Source organism: Larus michahellis, chromosome 24, assembly GCF_964199755.1.
Source record: "Larus michahellis chromosome 24, bLarMic1.1, whole genome shotgun sequence".
In the NCBI taxonomy this organism is placed as follows: domain Eukaryota; kingdom Metazoa; phylum Chordata; class Aves; order Charadriiformes; family Laridae; genus Larus; species Larus michahellis.
In genome coordinates, this window is record NC_133919.1 from 4,261,158 (window position 1) to 4,279,339 (window position 18,182).

At 44.1% G+C, this 18,182-nt stretch overlaps 1 protein-coding gene across 2 annotated transcripts in view; it reads right to left on the reverse strand.

Moving 5' to 3' along the window:
* Positions 1-823: 823 nt before the first annotated feature.
* ASH1L (ASH1 like histone lysine methyltransferase) overlaps positions 824-18,182 on the reverse strand; it is a 63,835-nt gene continuing 46,476 nt past the window's right edge. For both annotated transcript variants that reach the window (XM_074566801.1, XM_074566802.1), the window contains 17 exons: positions 17,209-17,355; positions 16,128-16,236; positions 15,755-15,916; positions 15,452-15,546; positions 15,035-15,192; positions 13,882-14,034; positions 13,358-13,412; positions 13,123-13,255; positions 12,433-12,681; positions 11,944-12,030; positions 11,588-11,678; positions 7,136-7,274; positions 6,366-6,538; positions 5,709-5,875; positions 4,525-4,565; positions 2,754-3,055; positions 824-1,896 (listed from right to left, as the gene is read on the reverse strand). In XM_074566801.1, coding sequence (XP_074422902.1) covers positions 1,805-1,896; positions 2,754-3,055; positions 4,525-4,565; positions 5,709-5,875; positions 6,366-6,538; positions 7,136-7,274; positions 11,588-11,678; positions 11,944-12,030; positions 12,433-12,681; positions 13,123-13,255; positions 13,358-13,412; positions 13,882-14,034; positions 15,035-15,192; positions 15,452-15,546; positions 15,755-15,916; positions 16,128-16,236; positions 17,209-17,355 — 2,353 coding nt within the window. In that variant the 3' untranslated portion in view covers positions 824-1,804. The remainder of the gene's footprint in view (positions 1,897-2,753; positions 3,056-4,524; positions 4,566-5,708; positions 5,876-6,365; positions 6,539-7,135; positions 7,275-11,587; positions 11,679-11,943; positions 12,031-12,432; positions 12,682-13,122; positions 13,256-13,357; positions 13,413-13,881; positions 14,035-15,034; positions 15,193-15,451; positions 15,547-15,754; positions 15,917-16,127; positions 16,237-17,208; positions 17,356-18,182) is intronic.

Genomic DNA, 18,182 nt, shown 5'->3' on the forward strand with positions numbered 1-18,182 from the left:
CAGAGCTAGTGTCTCGCTTCTGTACGCACTTTATTTTTTAAAAACTTTTTAGTGTTTAACACCATTTGAGACAATGATTTCTGTTTTAAACTAAAGGAGACAACTCAAGATTTTGGACATGCGATATTCCTACTACACGCACGAGTATTTTATACTCAGGGTTCCTGGTACTGTACAGTGCTTCTCTACAGTAAGAAAATATTCCAAACTATTTTCTTATTTCTTTTTTTTTTTTAATAAAATATTTTTTCTCAAAGGGTTTTTTTTCCTTTCTTTTTTTTTTTTTTTTTTTCTTCTTTTTAAATCAACACGTAAAAGTTAATGGAATGAGTCATGTTCCACTAAGAGTAAAATAATTATAATAATAACAAGAATGTACATTAGGACGAGCTTGGTCCATTAAAAAGGAACATGTAACTACCGTATTGCTTTACATCCACGCAGCAGATATATACAACTTGGCACATTAAAAACTGGTTTTCTTATAAGAACATCTAAAACAGGACTGTATATGCATATGTACGTCCGAAAGACAAGAAAGCAAAGCCATTTTCAAGGGGCAGCGTACGCTGAGCACCCCCTCCCTTCGCCACAGCGCGGGGGCTCCGCGGGCCGGGAAGGTGGCGGGGCGCGGGCAGGGTCCCGCGGCAGCGCCTCGGGGACGTCGCGGCAAGCGCCGTGTCCCGCAGCGGGAAACCGGCGCCTCGGCTGTTGCTTTCGGGAATAATACTTTTCACCAGGGCAGAGAGAGGGCGGCGCGAGGTACGCTGTCTCTTAATTTAAGAGACGGACATTTTAAGCTGTACAACCAGAACACAGGAATAGTGTTAGCAGTTGATATATTCTACAGTTCACAACAAATACTCGCTCTGAATACTGCTTGACGGTTCATGTAGTGAAGGTTTCCTTTTTTTTTTTTTTGCCTTTTCTTTTTCTTTTAACAGATTTTAATTTGCACAACACACTAGACGCACGAGAACCACAGCTTATCAAAAAAACCAACAGCAATGGTGTCGTCAGGATTTGACTCGCTTTATAAAATTTCTCTGCAGAAAAAAAGTGAAAAAAATCACAGCCCGCCCCCTCCCCCCTCTCCGACGCAGAGCAAGTGCCTCAACCAGCCGACTCCTGCCGCGCTCCGCTCCGAGGGGACTCTGGAGTTTCTCCTCGGCACAGACCAAAGGTACAGGCGTGCACCGGCCGTTCCACGGCGAACCCTTCGCACGTTTGGGTACGTTTCTCTCGTCTTGGAACTTGTGCAAACCTGAGGCCACAACTTTAGGGCAGCCTTTAATTTTAAGCCACTGGGTCTTCACCCCCCGCCCCCCCCGGTCTGGTTTTCACTCACTGCCGTGGGCCGCGGCGGTGCCAACGGTACCTTGTACAACCACAGGTTACTCGGTGAACACGGGGAATATTCTCATCAGAGTAAGCCAGTCCTTATCCTTCCTACCTCCCCATTTTTTAATTCTTTTTTTTTTTTTTTTTTTCCCTCTTCTCTCCTCTGAGTGGGAATACCAAGCAAAAATAAATTAAATTTGACCATCCTGGACAATGACCACGAGGTTTTCCTCAGTACCTAACACCAATACAAGGCACGCCCAACAACACACACACCATAAGAGCACTGCAGAGCAGGGCAGGGCGACCTGCCAACCCAGACGTCTAAGTGCTAACTGTTTGTATATTTGTCCGTTTTCTGCTGCTCTCTTTTCCTTGGCTGGCGCAGAGGAAGTTGGGCTCCTGCCCTCAGTCCTCAGCAGACCTTGCGGCAGACTCCAGACTGCAGCCTCCTCTCGCGGCATCACTTCCTGAAGCTGCTCTCCGGGATGGTGAGAGTGCGTCGCCTCAGCTTTCTTCCTGATCCTTCCTCCAGCAAGTAAGTGACATCGATAGCTGCAACAGACCACAGGCTTTTGGTAAAAAGCGGCGATACGGGCAACAGGTTTCCTCTTTCCCTATCCATGGCTCTTTCAAGGATGTTTCCACCCATAGCGATATTCGAAATTCCACCGGACGCCTCGTCCAGTTTGAAGCTGGGCCTGCTTTGAGTCATGTTTGGACCAGGTGACCTCCAAAGACCCTTCCAACCTCAATTATTCCATGAGTCCACCATTATTTTGCACTAACTCCCAGCACACGAAAGAGACAGGACCGACCCCATCCTCGGCCCGGGAGGCTGGACGGGGCTTGGAGCAGCCTGGGCTGGTGGGAGGTGGCCCTGCCCAGGGCAGGGGGTGGGATGAGATGACCGTCGAGGTCCCTTCCCACCCAAACCATCCTACGAGTCTAGGCTTCAAATTAAAAACAGAGATAAACTTAACCCCTGCAACCACTGCACCCTTATTCTGCAGCTTAGACAATACCTCCACAAGTTACTTAGAACCCAATGGAAAGCTCATTAAAGGTCAAAAGAGACTTTCCAAATTCTCTTCAGTCTTTCTTTGCGTGCCTGTTGCGTTTCTCAGGTGTAAGCACGGAATTATGGGGGGAAATTTGTCTTTAGAAAGTTTTTGTTGTTACTAAAAATGTTACACAAAACACAATGTCAGTCTTAAGAAATTTCCTTCAGATTTAGCGGAAATTGCTACTGTTACAAAAGAAAACATTGCTGCAAAGAAAGCTAATTATTAATCACGTCCACTGGTAATAAATTCATACAAAAACATTTATTTTATCAACAGGGTCTGCAGCGAACTGAAAAGAAACCTGTAGAAGAAAAGCTACTGTGTAATCAGAACACCGAATCTCACCGTTTTTCCCTGGGATTTTCTCTAAGAGGTTTAGCAGGATTTGATTAAGCCTCTCTCTCTGAAGGTGCCGCCTTTCCTCTGGAGTGCACAGCTGCCTTGTGTCGGAATTGCTTTCTTCCACCTTTTTATCGGTTTCGCAGGTCTCACCAGAGAGCGCCTCTTTTTCCGGCTCCTCTAGGCTGGGCATCTCGCTTGAAGCTTGGTCTTGGTTTCCCAACACATCCTCAATGGGCGGAAGAGAATCTTCTTCTTGGTTTAAGTCTTTAATCTGTGGTTTTGAGCGATCTGTTTTCCAGGACGATCTAGCAGGAAAAGAAGGGTTTAAATACACAGTTTTTCAGACGCTCACCTGAAAGGCCAATTACTAGTGAGCGAAGACGTCCCAGCAGGCAGGGGCCTTTCTGGAGTCTCAGTCGCTGGACTTGAAACACGCATTCGAACCCTCTAGTTACTGTCGGCGGGAGGCTACATTCCCATAACCTCGTCTGCATAATGTCAAATGCAGTCTCTTAAAAACAAATGGCTTTTTCATTTCCATTCTAAAGGTTTTTCTCTTCCAAAATAGTTGAGCTCAGCACTTACGGGTGTTTTTCTGCAACAGTCTGGGCTCTTGATGGGTATTTTTAAAGAGAGTGCATTAGCCCTGGCCCTACAACGGGCACTGCTCAGGGATCCCTCTGTCCATCCCTCTGTTCATGGATCCCTCTGTCCATCCCTCTGTTCATGGATCCCTCTGTCCGTCCCTCTGTCCATCCCTCTGTTCATGGATCCCTCTGTCCGTCCCTCTGTTCATCCCTCTGTTCATGGATCCCTCTGTCCGTCCCTCTGTCCATCCCTCTGTTCATGGATCCCTCTGTCCGTCCCTCTGTCCATCCCTCTGTTCATGGATCCCTCTGTCCATCCCTCTGTCCATCCCTCTGTTCATGGATCCCTCTGTTCATCCCTCTGTCCATGGATCCCTCTGTCCATCCCTCTGTCCATCCCTCTGTCCATCCCTCTGTTCATGGATCCCTCTGTTCATCCCTCTGTTCATGGATCCCTCTGTTCATCCCTCTGTCCATCCCTCTGTTCATGGATCCCTCTGTTCATCCCTCTGTTCATGGATCCCTCTGTCCGTCCCTCTGTCCATCCCTCTGTTCATGGATCCCTCTGTTCATCCCTCTGTCCATGGATCCCTCTGTCCATCCCTCTGTCCATCCCTCTGTTCATGGATCCCTCTGTTCATCCCTCTGTTCATGGATCCCTCTGTTCATCCCTCTGTCCATCCCTCTGTTCATGGATCCCTCTGTTCATCCCTCTGTTCATGGATCCCTCTGTCCATCCCTCTGTCCATCCCTCTGTTCATGGATCCCTCTGTCCATCCCTCTGTTCATGGATCCCTCTGTCCGTCCCTCTGTTCAGGGATCCCTCTGTTCAGGGATCCCTCTGTTCATCCCTCTCTTCAGGGATCCCATCTCCCTCGGCGCAGGGAGGCCGATGCTCTTGTCCCGGGCTCTGCCGTCTCCCCCACTCAGCTGCTTTTGCTGACTTTCGAAACGGCTCCTGTACTCTTCCTTACGTACATTATTACGGAACGCTAAGGCTGCTTCTATATTCTGTCCCTCCTCACTTGTTCCCTTATATCTCTTCGAAAGTTTAGAGGACTGCTTTCAATAATTTAAATTTATTTCCACAGCCCCCAGGGGAAATGGGCAGGAAAGAGCGGACACCTGACAAACCAATGGGATTATCTCACCTCTTCTCAACGAACAATCTGGTAGATAAGACTCACCTGCCTCCATTTCTCTTGTAGTTGTCTGGTACATAATGAGGCTGTAACAACAATAAAGATTTTGGTTAATACCAAATAAAATTCACAGTGGAAGAAAGTGCTGGTCTATCAAATAGTCTGGAAGTACCAACACAGGACTCGCCTACCTGACCCTGGAAATGCCAGTGCACCGCTGGCGAATCTCACACATCGTATGAATTCAAAGGAGAAGGCTTAATCATGTAATAAGGATATATTAGAGCCAGATTTATTATCTAATCCTTCATATCTGTTAAATAAATTTCAAGCCATAGGCCACCATGATAAAAATCATCTTTGCTTTCTGCGCAGCAGAAGTTCGGAAGAATCTCTAAACTCACTACAAAAACGTCTCTGCTTCCAGGAAGAAAAGTGCTCCCTTGCAAAAGACTTGTCGGATCCAACACCTCCGTGCTCAGGGCCAGAGCCGCGCTGTGCGGGACGCGCGCAGCCAGGAGCCGCTACTGCTGCGGAACAGGGGAAAATGAGGCAGGGAAAAGACCAGGTACGCAGACGGAGGGTGCTAAGGGAAACCGTACTCCCCCATTTTGCTGCCTGCCTGTCTGGTGGGGTTTTGATAAGACATCCCTTTTCTGTGAGAATTATATATAAAGTAAACAGCGTGTCATTTGATAGAGCAAGGGAACGGAAATGGGAAAATGCTCTTTTTCTGTATTGGGAATCACTCCTCAAAGGTACTGCTGAAAACCATTTTTTAAGCAAGTTTATTAAGACACAGTAATTAAACCAAAGGAGAGAAAGCCTAACACAGAAAAGCTAACACACTCACACCGGACTAAATGTTGTGTGACTCTAAAACACATAAATTTATTTTACAGTTGCAGAATTGCAACTGAAAAGTGAGTTTTCAGGCTCCTTTCACTCAGGAGTGGCTTAAATGAAATTAGCATCTGGATTTCAGTCAGAAAGCACAGACTCTAAACTTACACATCACCAGTCATTCAGTGTATTTTAACTGCATATTCTCTGTTTTAAGTCACTTTTTCTTCCCAAGCTTGCTTTCTAGCCTACTTTTCATCCAGACTGTCTATGCTTCTATGCTTAGTTTTACCAAGCCTCATTCATAAACAGAGAGCCGAGGGCTTTCCAAAACCACGTCCAGTCTTCCACTAAAAAGCAAGGCAGCTACGGGAAGAAACACTTACTGAAAAGTCTCTCTTGGGCGTGAGTTTCTTGGGGAAGTGGTCAAAGGCGTAGGGCTTGGTGCAGACAGGGTACCGATTCCGGTGGATCTTGTAGAAGAGATGGGCTGATTTATCAAGGCGGTAATCACAAATATACACATCCTGCTCCTTCACACCTTTTGGCCTCCCTGCCGTTTCAAAACAAAGCACAGAGGAAAGAACGTTCGTCAGGTTCAAGAGGATTCACGGTATGGAAGAACAAGCCACGCACAGTGCCGGAGAGGGGGCCGTCGGAGCTGTGCTGTGGGATGGCAGGCATTCTTCTCTGTTCTCCTCCATTCAGAATCGTAATAGTGGACACATTGGTAGTTCAATTTAAGAGGAAAACCTGTATGCCCTAATCAAACAGTACCCAAACTTTTACAAAAATCATCACCAACTGCCATCATTTTCTCTTCCCTGCCGACCACAATCCCACCCCGGGTGCTGCCTCTTCAGTACCGGCCCTCTTAAACCAGAAATCACCGTCCCCGTGCTAAAGCAATAGCGCGTCTTCAGCTCCGATACCCTGTAAACGTTGGCTACGGCCTTTTAACAGCAGTTCCTATTTTAGGGTACTTCCCAAATTATTAGAAAGGTGTATCGTATTTATTTCCTCATCCCGTTAAGTCTCCTTACCTTTGCAGTAGGTGTACAGGTCAAGAACACAGCACGTTCCCACCACAGCCTCTAAGGGGATAATTTCATACAACGGCACCCGGAAGAGCTCATTGTGGTAAAACTTCCGAGAAGGGGAATGATGCGTTTCATGTGGACGGAAATAATGATGACCAAATGCAAACCGCTCCTCTCTGTTTGAAGGTGTAAAGGTAAGAGAAAGAGAGAAACAGAAGGAAAAAAAAAAAAAGACGACTATTTCTGTAAGCCCGTGATACAACTTTAGTTAATGCCTTCCACACAATTTTGAATTATCTATCTTGCACTTCTGTTAGGAAAAGCGAAGTCACACAAATATTACACGTTCAACTTGATTCCCTTCCGTAAGTGGAAATACTCCTAGTGTGATTTTTACGAACACAGCAGACTTACTGCGCCGCTCTCTACGGGGCAGATGCATTTAATCACGTTACAGTGGCTGAGCAAGTCAGCGATGGTTTAGCTGAGCCGATTCAGCCGTCAGCGCGTATTCTCAGCCTGTTCCAACAGTGAGGAAAGTGCATCAACTCGTATCTCTTAGCCCCTGCCTAAACCTCCAACCTCACACGTTTTTACTTTGCAGCTGTAGAACACAGGCAGAGACGAGTGGGAAATCGCCAAGCCTTTGTAACCGAACCATGTTCACTCCTGCATTTTTAAGCTATGACAAGGTTTAAGCTTCCACAGAACTACTGTGCTTTGACAGGTAGGTGTAGGGGATGTCTCAGATTCAAAAGATGCCTTGAACGTACTTCTCATTTTTCCAGAGTTTTTCAATGCGGAAAATATCGAGTTTCTCCCTGTTGATGTGGGACAGCAGCCGGTACGACTGCCGGACAGGGTGTCCATCTGGAGTTCTACGGCTGTCTCTCATCAGGTAAACACAATCACCTGGCAATAGGCACAAAATACACACCTGTAAAGAACTTTTCATGAGTCCGGCACACCAAAAATAGAGGAGCAAATGGCTTCATTAAAACTAACACGACAGAGCTACTTAATGCTGAACTGTAAAGACTGATGCAAAACCAAGGCAGAACCCGCAAAGGAGGAAAGGTTACCGTGCTCGCCTTCACAAAAGCTTACAGCAAGAACTAAACATAAACTGAATCGTACGCCCAGACTGAAAATACCAACAGGTAACAACACATCATGGTAAGTTATGGCAGATCATAAGATATTTAAAAAATGAGTCTTTAGATTTAAGGGAGAAGATACTTAGAAGATTATTAGTGAGAAAATAAATCATTGACTGAGAAGCCCCAAGCACCAGCAGAACTGAAATAAGATGCGCAGCTCAGGAGAGGTAAAGGGAACTCAAAAAGGGCTGAACAAAATGACACTCCTGGCAACTAAAATAGTCCTTCCCAAGTGCCATCCCCAAACAGGTCCCTAAACGTCTATTTATTCATCTCATCCCATGAGCCAATTAACTCTTAAATTTCTCTGCTCCGATCTGTGAAAGAGCATTAAAAGTACTTGCTCTCCACCGCCCAGGCTCGACTGCCCTCCTGGCTTGTCCACGGCACCTCTCTGCGGGACAATGACTGTCATCTGACAGGGCGAAAATACAGGGCTCCGTCCAAGAAGCCCTTCTCCTTTAGGGAAAAGCTTTAACCAATAACGTTCACAAAGAACCGGAAGAGTCACAGAGGGAGAACATTTGGAAAACTCGCGGTATTACTGAAACTATCATTGGGTTTAGTATATAGCATTTAAAAACCAATTCCATCTTTTCTGTTATTTATGAATAAAAACCCAGAAGGTGCCAAGACACAAAAACTTAAGAAAAACTACCCCACCTAGGGTCAAAGGCCACGTAGTGTAGTATTCTAGCTAGGACAGGGGGCAGCAGCAGATGTTTAGGAGGAAAAAGCATAGGAATAAGGCACGCGTAGGAAAAGCCTTCCCATGGTATCCCCTTCAGGCTTCCTCTAACCTCCGTTTTAGGGAGTTTTAGAGCTAAAGGCCATAGCTGGACATCAGCAGGCAGAGGTTAATCCTTCCTCCAAGGATTTGTCTCATCTTTTTGGGGCCATTTATACCCTTGACCTCTCAAACTTCCTGTTGCAATGTTTAGCTACATTTTTGTAAAAAAATACTTCCTATTGTTTAAATATGTTACCTGGTAATTTCAGTGTTTCTTCCCTAATGCCTGCATTGTTGCCCTTTCCTGTGCCACTCCAGATTTCACAGACCTTTATTGTACCACCCTCCAAACCATCTGCGAAGACTTTGCTCACAGCAGAGATGTTTCGTATCTGATTATCCTTGTCATCGTGCCTGTTTTTACAAGCAGTAAGATCCTCTTTTTTGGGACGGGATGACAAGAACGGTACACAGCATGCAAGACACAGACGTACCGTAAGATCATAGAACGGCACGGTTACTTTTTCTGTTTCGTTCGTAATAACTTCTAATACTCAGTTTGCCTTTTTGACTCAGGCTGAACATTTCTCTTACGTTTCCATTGAATTGCAACGATCCCTGGATTTTTTTCCCCATAGCACATAGCTATTTTGGGGTATGTGCAGTTATGTCTGTTTTCCTTCCACGTGCATTACTGTCATTTAAGTAGCAGGTTTGGTCTCTGTTACTTCCACAGCGTAGTAAAAAGATGCTGGGGAACCACCAAGTGCAACGTGGCCCCAGGCTCGTGAACACCTCCCTTAGCTTATAGCCAAATTTAGGATTAAAGAGAAGGACCTGTAATTATATTTTTGTCAATATAATCTCATTATCAATCTCGTGTATGTAAGTTTAGAAGATGCTCCTAAGGACTCCTCATGCGCAAAAATCGCTTTAAGGTGTTATGTTGTCACCTGTCACTGTGACAGTGGAGCACAACACGTTGCGCTATTAAAATAATCATCCGATTTAAAGCACTGACATCTGCCTACGACCACGAAGCCAGCTTCTAGTATACCAGGATCCCTATGAAACAGAAGCTGTAGTTGTAGTAAGGAGAGATAAGAGCTTTATTCTAACTTCATCAAGTAAAAACCGGACTGAAGACAGAGTGACGGAGGCTTGCACACCAGCGAGCAGAGCGCAGGCTCTTCAAAGATTCAGCGTGTATTCGCTGGTGATTAGCCTGCACTCACCATTTGTGTGAGCTCTTCTCACTATCTGAACTAAAGCTGGGATAGTATCTTCTTTTTAGTAAGTTAAGGATTACTTTTAAGGAACCCACTTCCTGAACGTCTTTAAAAGACTTGTAGAGAAAAAAAAAAAAGTAAGGTACACGCTGAGGGCAGCTGCTGACCCCAAGCAGAAGGTAAATAAGTCCATCTATTTTTGGCTGTTATTTTAAATTAGCTACTTTCAACTCTTCTTCCCTACCTCTTCCATGAGAATGAAGCGACTCTAGTACACGGACACTCTCTTGCCCTAAGGATCAGGAAGACTGATTTCAATTCAAGTTTCTCCAGATGTTAGTAACTACTGAAACAGCCACCCCTCTGTCTCAAAAAGGGAGTTTACAGTTCCGTGTTTTCAAGGAAGAGACGGGGCTGCCATTGCTGGTGCACCAACGGTAATGACACATGACAGTTTCTGGCTATGTGGGTTTTCCGAGATCCATTTTGACTTCTGTTTACCAACTCGCATCTGAGGTCGCACCTTTTGTTCACTCCGCAGGATGTGATGGACCAATTGATCAGATCTATTTGCATAACCTCCTGGTTTTGTGTGTTAGGTAATTTTTGCAGAGGAAGCGCATCCGTAATATATAACTCAAGAACATCAAGTAGAATTAGCAAGAAATTAAAAAACAAGTCCCGTAACCAGAGACTGAAGGGCCCTCAGTATTTAGAGGGATGTGACCACAGTCACGTGTGTGCACTCACACAGTTGGAAGCTTTTCAGCCTCGTTCCTCAAAAACATGAGTTCTCTGGAAGACAAACTAATTCAACGTACAGCCACAACTCCCCAGCAGCGAGGGTGGACAAACTTACAAAGGAAGGCAATGGTCAAAAGCACCTTCAGCCTTTATCCTTGGATCGGCCTCTTTCTAATACACAACACGTAGGAAATGCGTAATAGTCTACGTGCCTGCAGGACTGAAGGTCACTATGGTCTCTTTTACCTTGGAATCTGTAAATTACATGACCTTTTAGAAACCAGAGGGAGTAAAAACCTGTTTCTTCTACTGTCTCCAAGATGCTTTATATGTCTGTGTGCCTTCATCACGATTTCTACAGGCAGGTGTTGTGCCCCAGAACCTTTGGTGGAGAAGTTGAGACCAGCAATGAATCCACAGATTTCCCCTTTCTCTCCTCTGTGTATTCCTTTCTAGCACCTTCTGGTTATACACCTTGCTTAGGCTATTCACGGTAGTAACTGCAGGGGCATTTGGGGCCCAACAGTGGCAGTTTGGTCTCCCTTGTCCTCTGCCGATGGCACATGGAGTTTACCCACGTAAGGACTAACATTTCTCTACGTCAGGTCACCAAGATCAGGTTAGAGGTATGCAAATGAAATATAACGTGTCATTGACAAAAGTCACCTTAATGCTATGAGTGAGTGGAAGATGCCGCAAACCCCAGGTAAAACATAATCCATTTTAACAGAAAACATACAAGTAAGTACGGATATGACCCTAGGAAGGGAGCTCCTCTCCAGCAAGGGACCCAGCACAAAACAAGAAATGAGAAAACCAAATCACTGAACTCTAGACAGGATACACCGTGCAGAGCAACAGTGAAGACTGAATGCCAATTCTCGAATCCTGCAGAGGGAGTAAAGAACACACTGTTCTTTGACCTTTTTTTTTTTTTTAATTCTCCATTTTCCTGAAGAGTCTCCCATTCCCCTCTAGTAAACACACCAACCGGTTTCACCCATTCAAGAGCAGTTCTCTTAATAATTATATAGGCTTCTTTCTAACCCTGTGTGTATCTGTAGCCTAAATACCGAAGGCCTAATAGCCGCCTGTGCCTTTACTTCTAAATGTTAACTACCAGAAGTTGGCTCAGCATCTTCCTTCTCTGGCCAGGAGGAGAGCCCTGTCTGTGCTCAAGGTAATTACTGTTTCTTCACAACCAGCCTGTGAGAACTCTTACTGTGGGTCACTCCCATAATAGCAAAGAGTGCAGCTTTCTACGTGTAAGAAGATAAAAGCATTTCGAACGGGCTGATGCCAGAAATCTCTGCACGCTCTTATCTGATGGAAATCACAGCAGCCGCCAGAGTTAGCACATACCTTGGCGCAGCAGCAGATCATCCCGTAATAAGCATATATAATAAACACAGCCAGGCTGGGCATAATGGGGACGAGGAATCATGGGAACCTCCTGGATGAAAAAAGAAAAAGGGAAGGAAATCCTGAGACACCCACCATCATCAGTGCAAAAATGGGGCTGAAATCCTTTTGGAAATACGCAGAAGTGGATAGAGAAGAAGAACTGGCACTTAATGTGATTAAATCTAAACCAAGGAAGCTACAGGATAAAGTGAGAATCTCACACTGGTCTTGCCAACCTCAACAAATATAAACGCAAGAGCTGCTTTAGTTTATAACTGTAGTAATAAAGAGGAGGCTTTTTTTTTTTTTTTTACCCTATTCACGGATCGAGGTTCACACTGCTCACACAGGTAGTGTTCAACATCCGAATTCACACCCATACAGTCACAGTGCTGCCAGACCTAGGGAACAAAACCACCCCAGTTAGAAATTCCTGTGACAGGTTTTATTTAAGAAATTGCATTTTCTCAAAAAATGCTAAGGAAAGCGAGAAAACAAGCTTCCCATTTGAACTATTTCACATTATGTCAGAAGACAGACAAGATCCCCATGCAACTGTTAGTGTAAAAGCCCAGAATTGTTCAAATTAATTTGCCCGAAGACAGCAGTTGCTGGCAGTTTCAGAAATGCAAGCTGCATTTCCTCTGTGAAAACAGAACCTCTCCATTCCTTTAGAGAGGAAATGAAAGCCTGAAGAGGTAACTAATGCTACGAGCTACGTGGAAACTCCTGGTAAAAGTTCAACTGGTTATGAAGGATGGAAAAAGAGCACCAGGCTCCGTTGCGTGTTCCCCCTGCCTCACCATGCACTTTTCACACTGGATCATGAGTCCTTCATCTTTGTAAAGGCCACAAATGCAACGGATCACATCCTCGTCCTTCTCATGACCATTTTCTTTTTCACAGACCGATGTCTCGCTGCTGTCAGCTTCACTTGCTGTTTCTCCCACAATTTCATCAATTTGGGCAGATGCCTCGTGGCGAGCGTTATAATATGCTTTCCGTAGCCGGCATACATCACGCCCAGTTGGAGATTTTCTGCCATAATATTTCTGAATAAAAACAAAACAAAGAAACAAAAATATTTTTTTCCCCAGGTTCCACGCTTTTGGTGCATTCCCCCTTAAAGGTGTCTTCACTAAAGCTGCAGCCACATGTGTGGAATACACCTGCCCACCTGCTTCCTTCTGAACAGCACGTCCACGTATCTCACGTACGACACTGAAGAACAAGATACCTCTTCCAAAAGACACTGGAACTGCTTTAGGTTAGCTATTCACGCGTGTTCTTGACCGACTAAAGGCAACCACAGAGCCCTAGGAGTGAGCTGAAGCACATGAACTGCTATCAAGGTCCGTTCATCAGAAACAGATCATCACAAGTTCGCTTTCTCTAAAATATTTTTCTTCTTTTATTGCTGTAAGTCAAGAGCATTAAATGAGGGTGTAACCCCACTGTCTATGCGATAGCTTTAAGGCCAGAAAGAGCCTCACCTCTGCGTTCCGGAAGACCTTCAGCATGTCCCCATCAAAAGCTTCCACAGTTTTATAATAGCCAGTCAAGATCTGTTTCTCAATTGTGGCAAGGTCCAATGGGTCAGAGATCTTCTCATAATAGTCTGCATTTCTAAAATGGGAAGGTATGCACAACGTCATTTTCCCTAGCAATTCAAAGCTGTGCAAATCCATTATAGAAAAATATGGGTTGCTCTGAGAAGCAAGTACTTACTTTTTCTTTGGGGGCAGGTTCAGGAGAGGAGCTGCCAGAGCCTGCCTGGAGGAATCTGTAACAGGAACACACAGTTTACCAACATTTACTTGAGAAAAACTTAAAAAGACAAGTAACTAACATATAATCTCGGTTAAAAAAAGGCTCTTCTACTATCTGAGGCACAGGGAATTGAAATGCTGTTGTATTTCTAGAAGTTGGTTGCTGTAATCGGACGACACGTATCAAACAGAGGAGAGCTTCCTTGCAAGTCTGTCAATTGTACCAGTGCGATGAACTACTGAAGAATCAATTTAAAAGGATAGCAACAACTGCAGACTCTGATGGCAAAGGAAGGGCTTGAGGATAAAGCAAAGCGATTATACTGGTAGCAGGAAAACAAAAAAAAGAAAAAAAAAATAAAAGGAAGGTTATTTAACATCCTGAAATAAACTCCTTTTTTTCTAGTATTTTCTAGTCAGAGTCCATTGTTCCAGAGGCTGAAAAAGTCTCCATGGAGACCTTTTTAGGAGTGTCACCTTCACCTTTATAGGATATGATACTATCACATATTTCCTTGAAGATCTGTGCTAGGCGGGCAGCACGAGCCACTTCAATGTTCTCTTCAGCTGCTGCCAAGCGTCGTGTTCTCACAGAGCGGGAGGTCTGAAGGGCTGAAAACTGGGTCATGAAGACATCTGAAAGAGGGCAAAAAAGAATTAGCTCTAAACAAAAAATTAAAGATCAAATTGCAGCATCTTTTTCGATCCATCAACTCCATCGCCAATCATTAAAATGAACATGTTTTCTAAGCGACTGTAACAGCAAAAGGCTTCAGTTTCGTATTCCCCCGCTGGCTCTCACTGCCTAGAGCTCACCTAAGTGGTTAGGCTGGTTATTAAAGCATTTGATGTTGCTGGAGCAAATAAAGCATGTCATTGAATTCACCCAAAACACTCGCTTCCCGACTTCTCCTGTACCTGAGAGTGGGGACCAAACCCTGCATGGCTGTGAAGACTACAGTCCTACAAATAGAGTGCTGTTTTTGGAGCAGGATTAATACCTTTTTTCTGATAGTCATATTCTGTACCATTCACATAACTGACCGCATGCCAACAAGCTTTGTTCTCTGAAGGCCTGAAATCCATTGAATTATGGGGATAAATGACAATTTTCAAAGTCAGTGCAACTGTTTCTGGGTTAGGGATACAGAAAGCAGAAAGCAGCCCTTCTCTGTAGGGGTCCAACCACGGAAAATGTTAAATCCTCCTCCTCTGCTAAGCCACTCTTGATGAAACGTGAGACAGGACAACTTCTACCAGGACTTGAGACATCGGGGCTGCTGGAGGAACACGGGTGAATCTAGCAACCGGACAAATGGTTTATACAGTACAAAGTTCTCGTTCTTAGGGAAACAGCATGAAGTGTTTCAGAGGAAACTACAGAATCTCATAATGCAAAAAATACACTGAAATAGTGAAAGGGCTTCTGTCTGACTCTGCTGCGTAAGGGGCACACACACACAGACACTTATATAGGTATTTCATCTGTACAGCATTCCCCGGGTGTATTACAAAAGGTACGTGGATCTTGTAGTAACTCTACAACTGATTTATACACACAGTGAGCTTAAAAGCTTCATGGGCACGTCATGTAGGTGCTCCATGGAGCAACCTGGAGAACCTGTGTTGGCCTCACCAGATTTGATGTTGCCGTCATCCCGACAGATCCCGTTCCAGCGGGTGTACAGCGATGTGGTGTGGATATTATCGCTGACTTGCTTCACTTCCTCTTGCTTTTGTCGAATCTTTTCCCAGTTTCGTACCAAAAATACATGGTGTTTTAGCACAAAATTCCTACAGAAATTAGAAAAACTTTCAAGAATCACCTTCTTACTGTAAAATTAGTTCCTTGATATGGGGAAAAAGACAGATATTTAGAGGTACTCTTCTGTACCTCTCTCCTCAGTGGAGAGGAATCCCACCCTAACTGGTTAAAGAACTAAGAACTGCTCACTCAGACATTTCATGATGTCCTATCTTACAGAAAAATATAGTTTTAACATTTGCACAACACTTCATTTCTGAGGAAAATCCCACCGAAATCATTCCTTACCTTTCTCTGTTAGACATGGGTTTCATCTGCAGCTGTGGTGTCAGCCGTGTGGGTGCATTCACACTTTCACTGGGTTCCTCCGGCATGTGGCCCCTCTGGAAAAGAGATCATTCTGATAGACAGGAAAAACTGTGCCAAGAGCTCAGCAAAGCCGTAAAAGTAGTTCCCAAGAGAGAACCTTTAGTATTTCTCTATAGCATTTCTCTGAAGTTTAAAATATACAAATACAGTTTTTTGGTCTGATGGCACAAACTGATCGCCTATTAACCTTTATCCACGAAAAAAGCTGTCTTCGCTACTTACTCTCTTCTTTAGTTTGTGCTTTGACTTCCTTTTCTCTTTCGACCGCCCAGGCCTTCTGTGGGTGCTCACAGGCTGGTTGCTTTTGCTTGAAAGTCCATTCATTCGCTGACTTTTACCCCCAATTATTCCTCTGCATTTGTCAAAACCACATTTGCAGAGTTGCTTTAGAAAAGGTAAGGTGAAAAAAAAAAAAAAAGATAAATTATTTTAAATAAAATCCAAAATATTGAAATTATCTCTAAATTATCTCTCAATATTATAAACCACCTGTTCCGTCAAATACAACACAACAGGTTTTGATAATTGGCCTTCAACTGTACAGAACTGTTTGCCCTTGGTGCGTCTTTTCGAGGTCTTGCACTGTGATCCCTACCTGTTTTTCAACGTTAAATGAATGAAAATTGTAGTCGTAAGTCAATTCAGTACCAGCAGGCATGTCTTTAAGCGCATACAATCCAATTCGGTAAACACCATTAACAGACCTGCGGGGAAAGTACAATAAAATATTCCCAATCATTAAAAAGAAACTTGTCTTTGTCCGCTCAGTGGAAGTGTTCGCGACAGGAGGAAACACTTCTGCTGTGCCCTGCGTTGTGCTTGTTCTTCTCTGTTACCGTTCTCTTGTTTATCTCTTACAATAAACTTTGAAAGCCAATAAAGGGAACACTGCATTTACAACGAGTAGGAAGTTGTGCTTCAAATAGAGAAGCTACAAACTGTACTGGCTCTCACAGCAGATCTACCGATCAACCGCCAAGACTGCGGCCCTCAGCCTAAATCAAAGCTCACACTGAACACCACACCTCTTTTCACAGAAGGTACTAAAATGAACTGCCGCTCCAATTCTTTTACTTGTTCTTTGTGTTGGATTTTAAAATTTAAAACGTGATTACTGTTGCTGAAGTCCACTAGAGTTATCTGAGAATTCCAAGCTACTCTGCTGCCACCAGAGCCGATTCCTCTTACCACCACCTGCTATTTCACTGTAAGTTATTCACTACAAACCGCTCAGAAGTACTTCCTACTAGTCTGGCACTGGATTTTTTCTGATACCATAGAACAGGTATGACACAGGGTGTGCCGAAATCAGACTACTTCCCTCTTTGCCTGCTTTAAAAAAATATTTGAATTGCCAGAAGGAAATAATATATACATGTAGATTATTTTACGGCATTACCCAGGCTTCAAAATTTCTAGCAGGTTAACAGTATGACAAACAACAGCGTTGGATTTGCCTTGCCAGAGAACTTGGATCCCGTCTCCAAAACGTCCAACACTTGAAAACATTACGTTACGCCTCTTGTGCAATGCAAGCATGACAGTAAATATTATTTACACTGTTCAGCTCGCTTCCCCTCCCTAATTTTAGGTCAGATTCTCTCAGATGATCTGGTTATCTATATCTTAGTCACTGCCATATCAGTCTTCCAGTAAATAGAATATGGTTTTCTTACCATTTCTGCATCTCACAGTTAGGATTACAGCTGTGGTTGATAAAACGAGCCTCATTGCCCATACGATAACTATCTATCACCATTCCACTGTCTAAATTCAGGCAGTAATGATCACTGTGATTATGGTACTGTTCAATCATCCGGTTCCTAGGAAGCAACACAGGAAAGTTATTTGTCATTCTGCTTGTTGCTGCAAAGCCAACAGGGAGTAACATAGTAATAGCGCGTTCGAGAATTCTGAGAGAGGGTTTTGAGGAAAAAGCAATTATAATCTTTTATATTTTATAGAACCGTACACCTACAGATGGAGGAAAACCATTATTATACCTATTTTTATAAGTCAAGGCCATTGACAGAGCTTGGATTAGAATTTAGAAATTTGCTCTTCTGGAATGCTCCCTTTTGGGTTCTGCAGATTATTTGTATACATTTCATGTTGGTAACCTGTGTACGGAAGAGAAAATGCAAGTATACATTCTTTGGTGTGTATATGTACGCATGTGTACAACAATCAGCTCCTCCCTTCCATCATCTGGGACCGGACACAATCTCTGCAATGACGTCCATGGATTACAGCTACCTCTCGTTAGCAAGGGAGCACCAGTACCGAGTCGGCTGTGTTCGCAGTTGTCTCTGAACGACAAGATTGCGCTTGTTTTCTGATGGAGCTCGGAGAGCGGCAAGTATGTCCCTCCAACCTCAGTGGCCCTAGGGTGCTATGATGTTAACAAGAAAGCAATTTCTTTCTTTCGTTGGTTATTAATGCTCCCACTGGGTCTTTTTTCTTTATACCTATCTGCAAAAGCCCGCTTCCCTTCCTGTCCCTCAGTTCTACCTTGCAGAGTTCAAATCCTGCACAGGGCTCGTAATTTCGTCAAATTCACGTTCACTTGTGGCATCGGGCATTTACAGAGCAGATGTGGCAGATGATGCATTCCAAACACTAATCGTTCCTCTCTATTTTACTGAGAAAA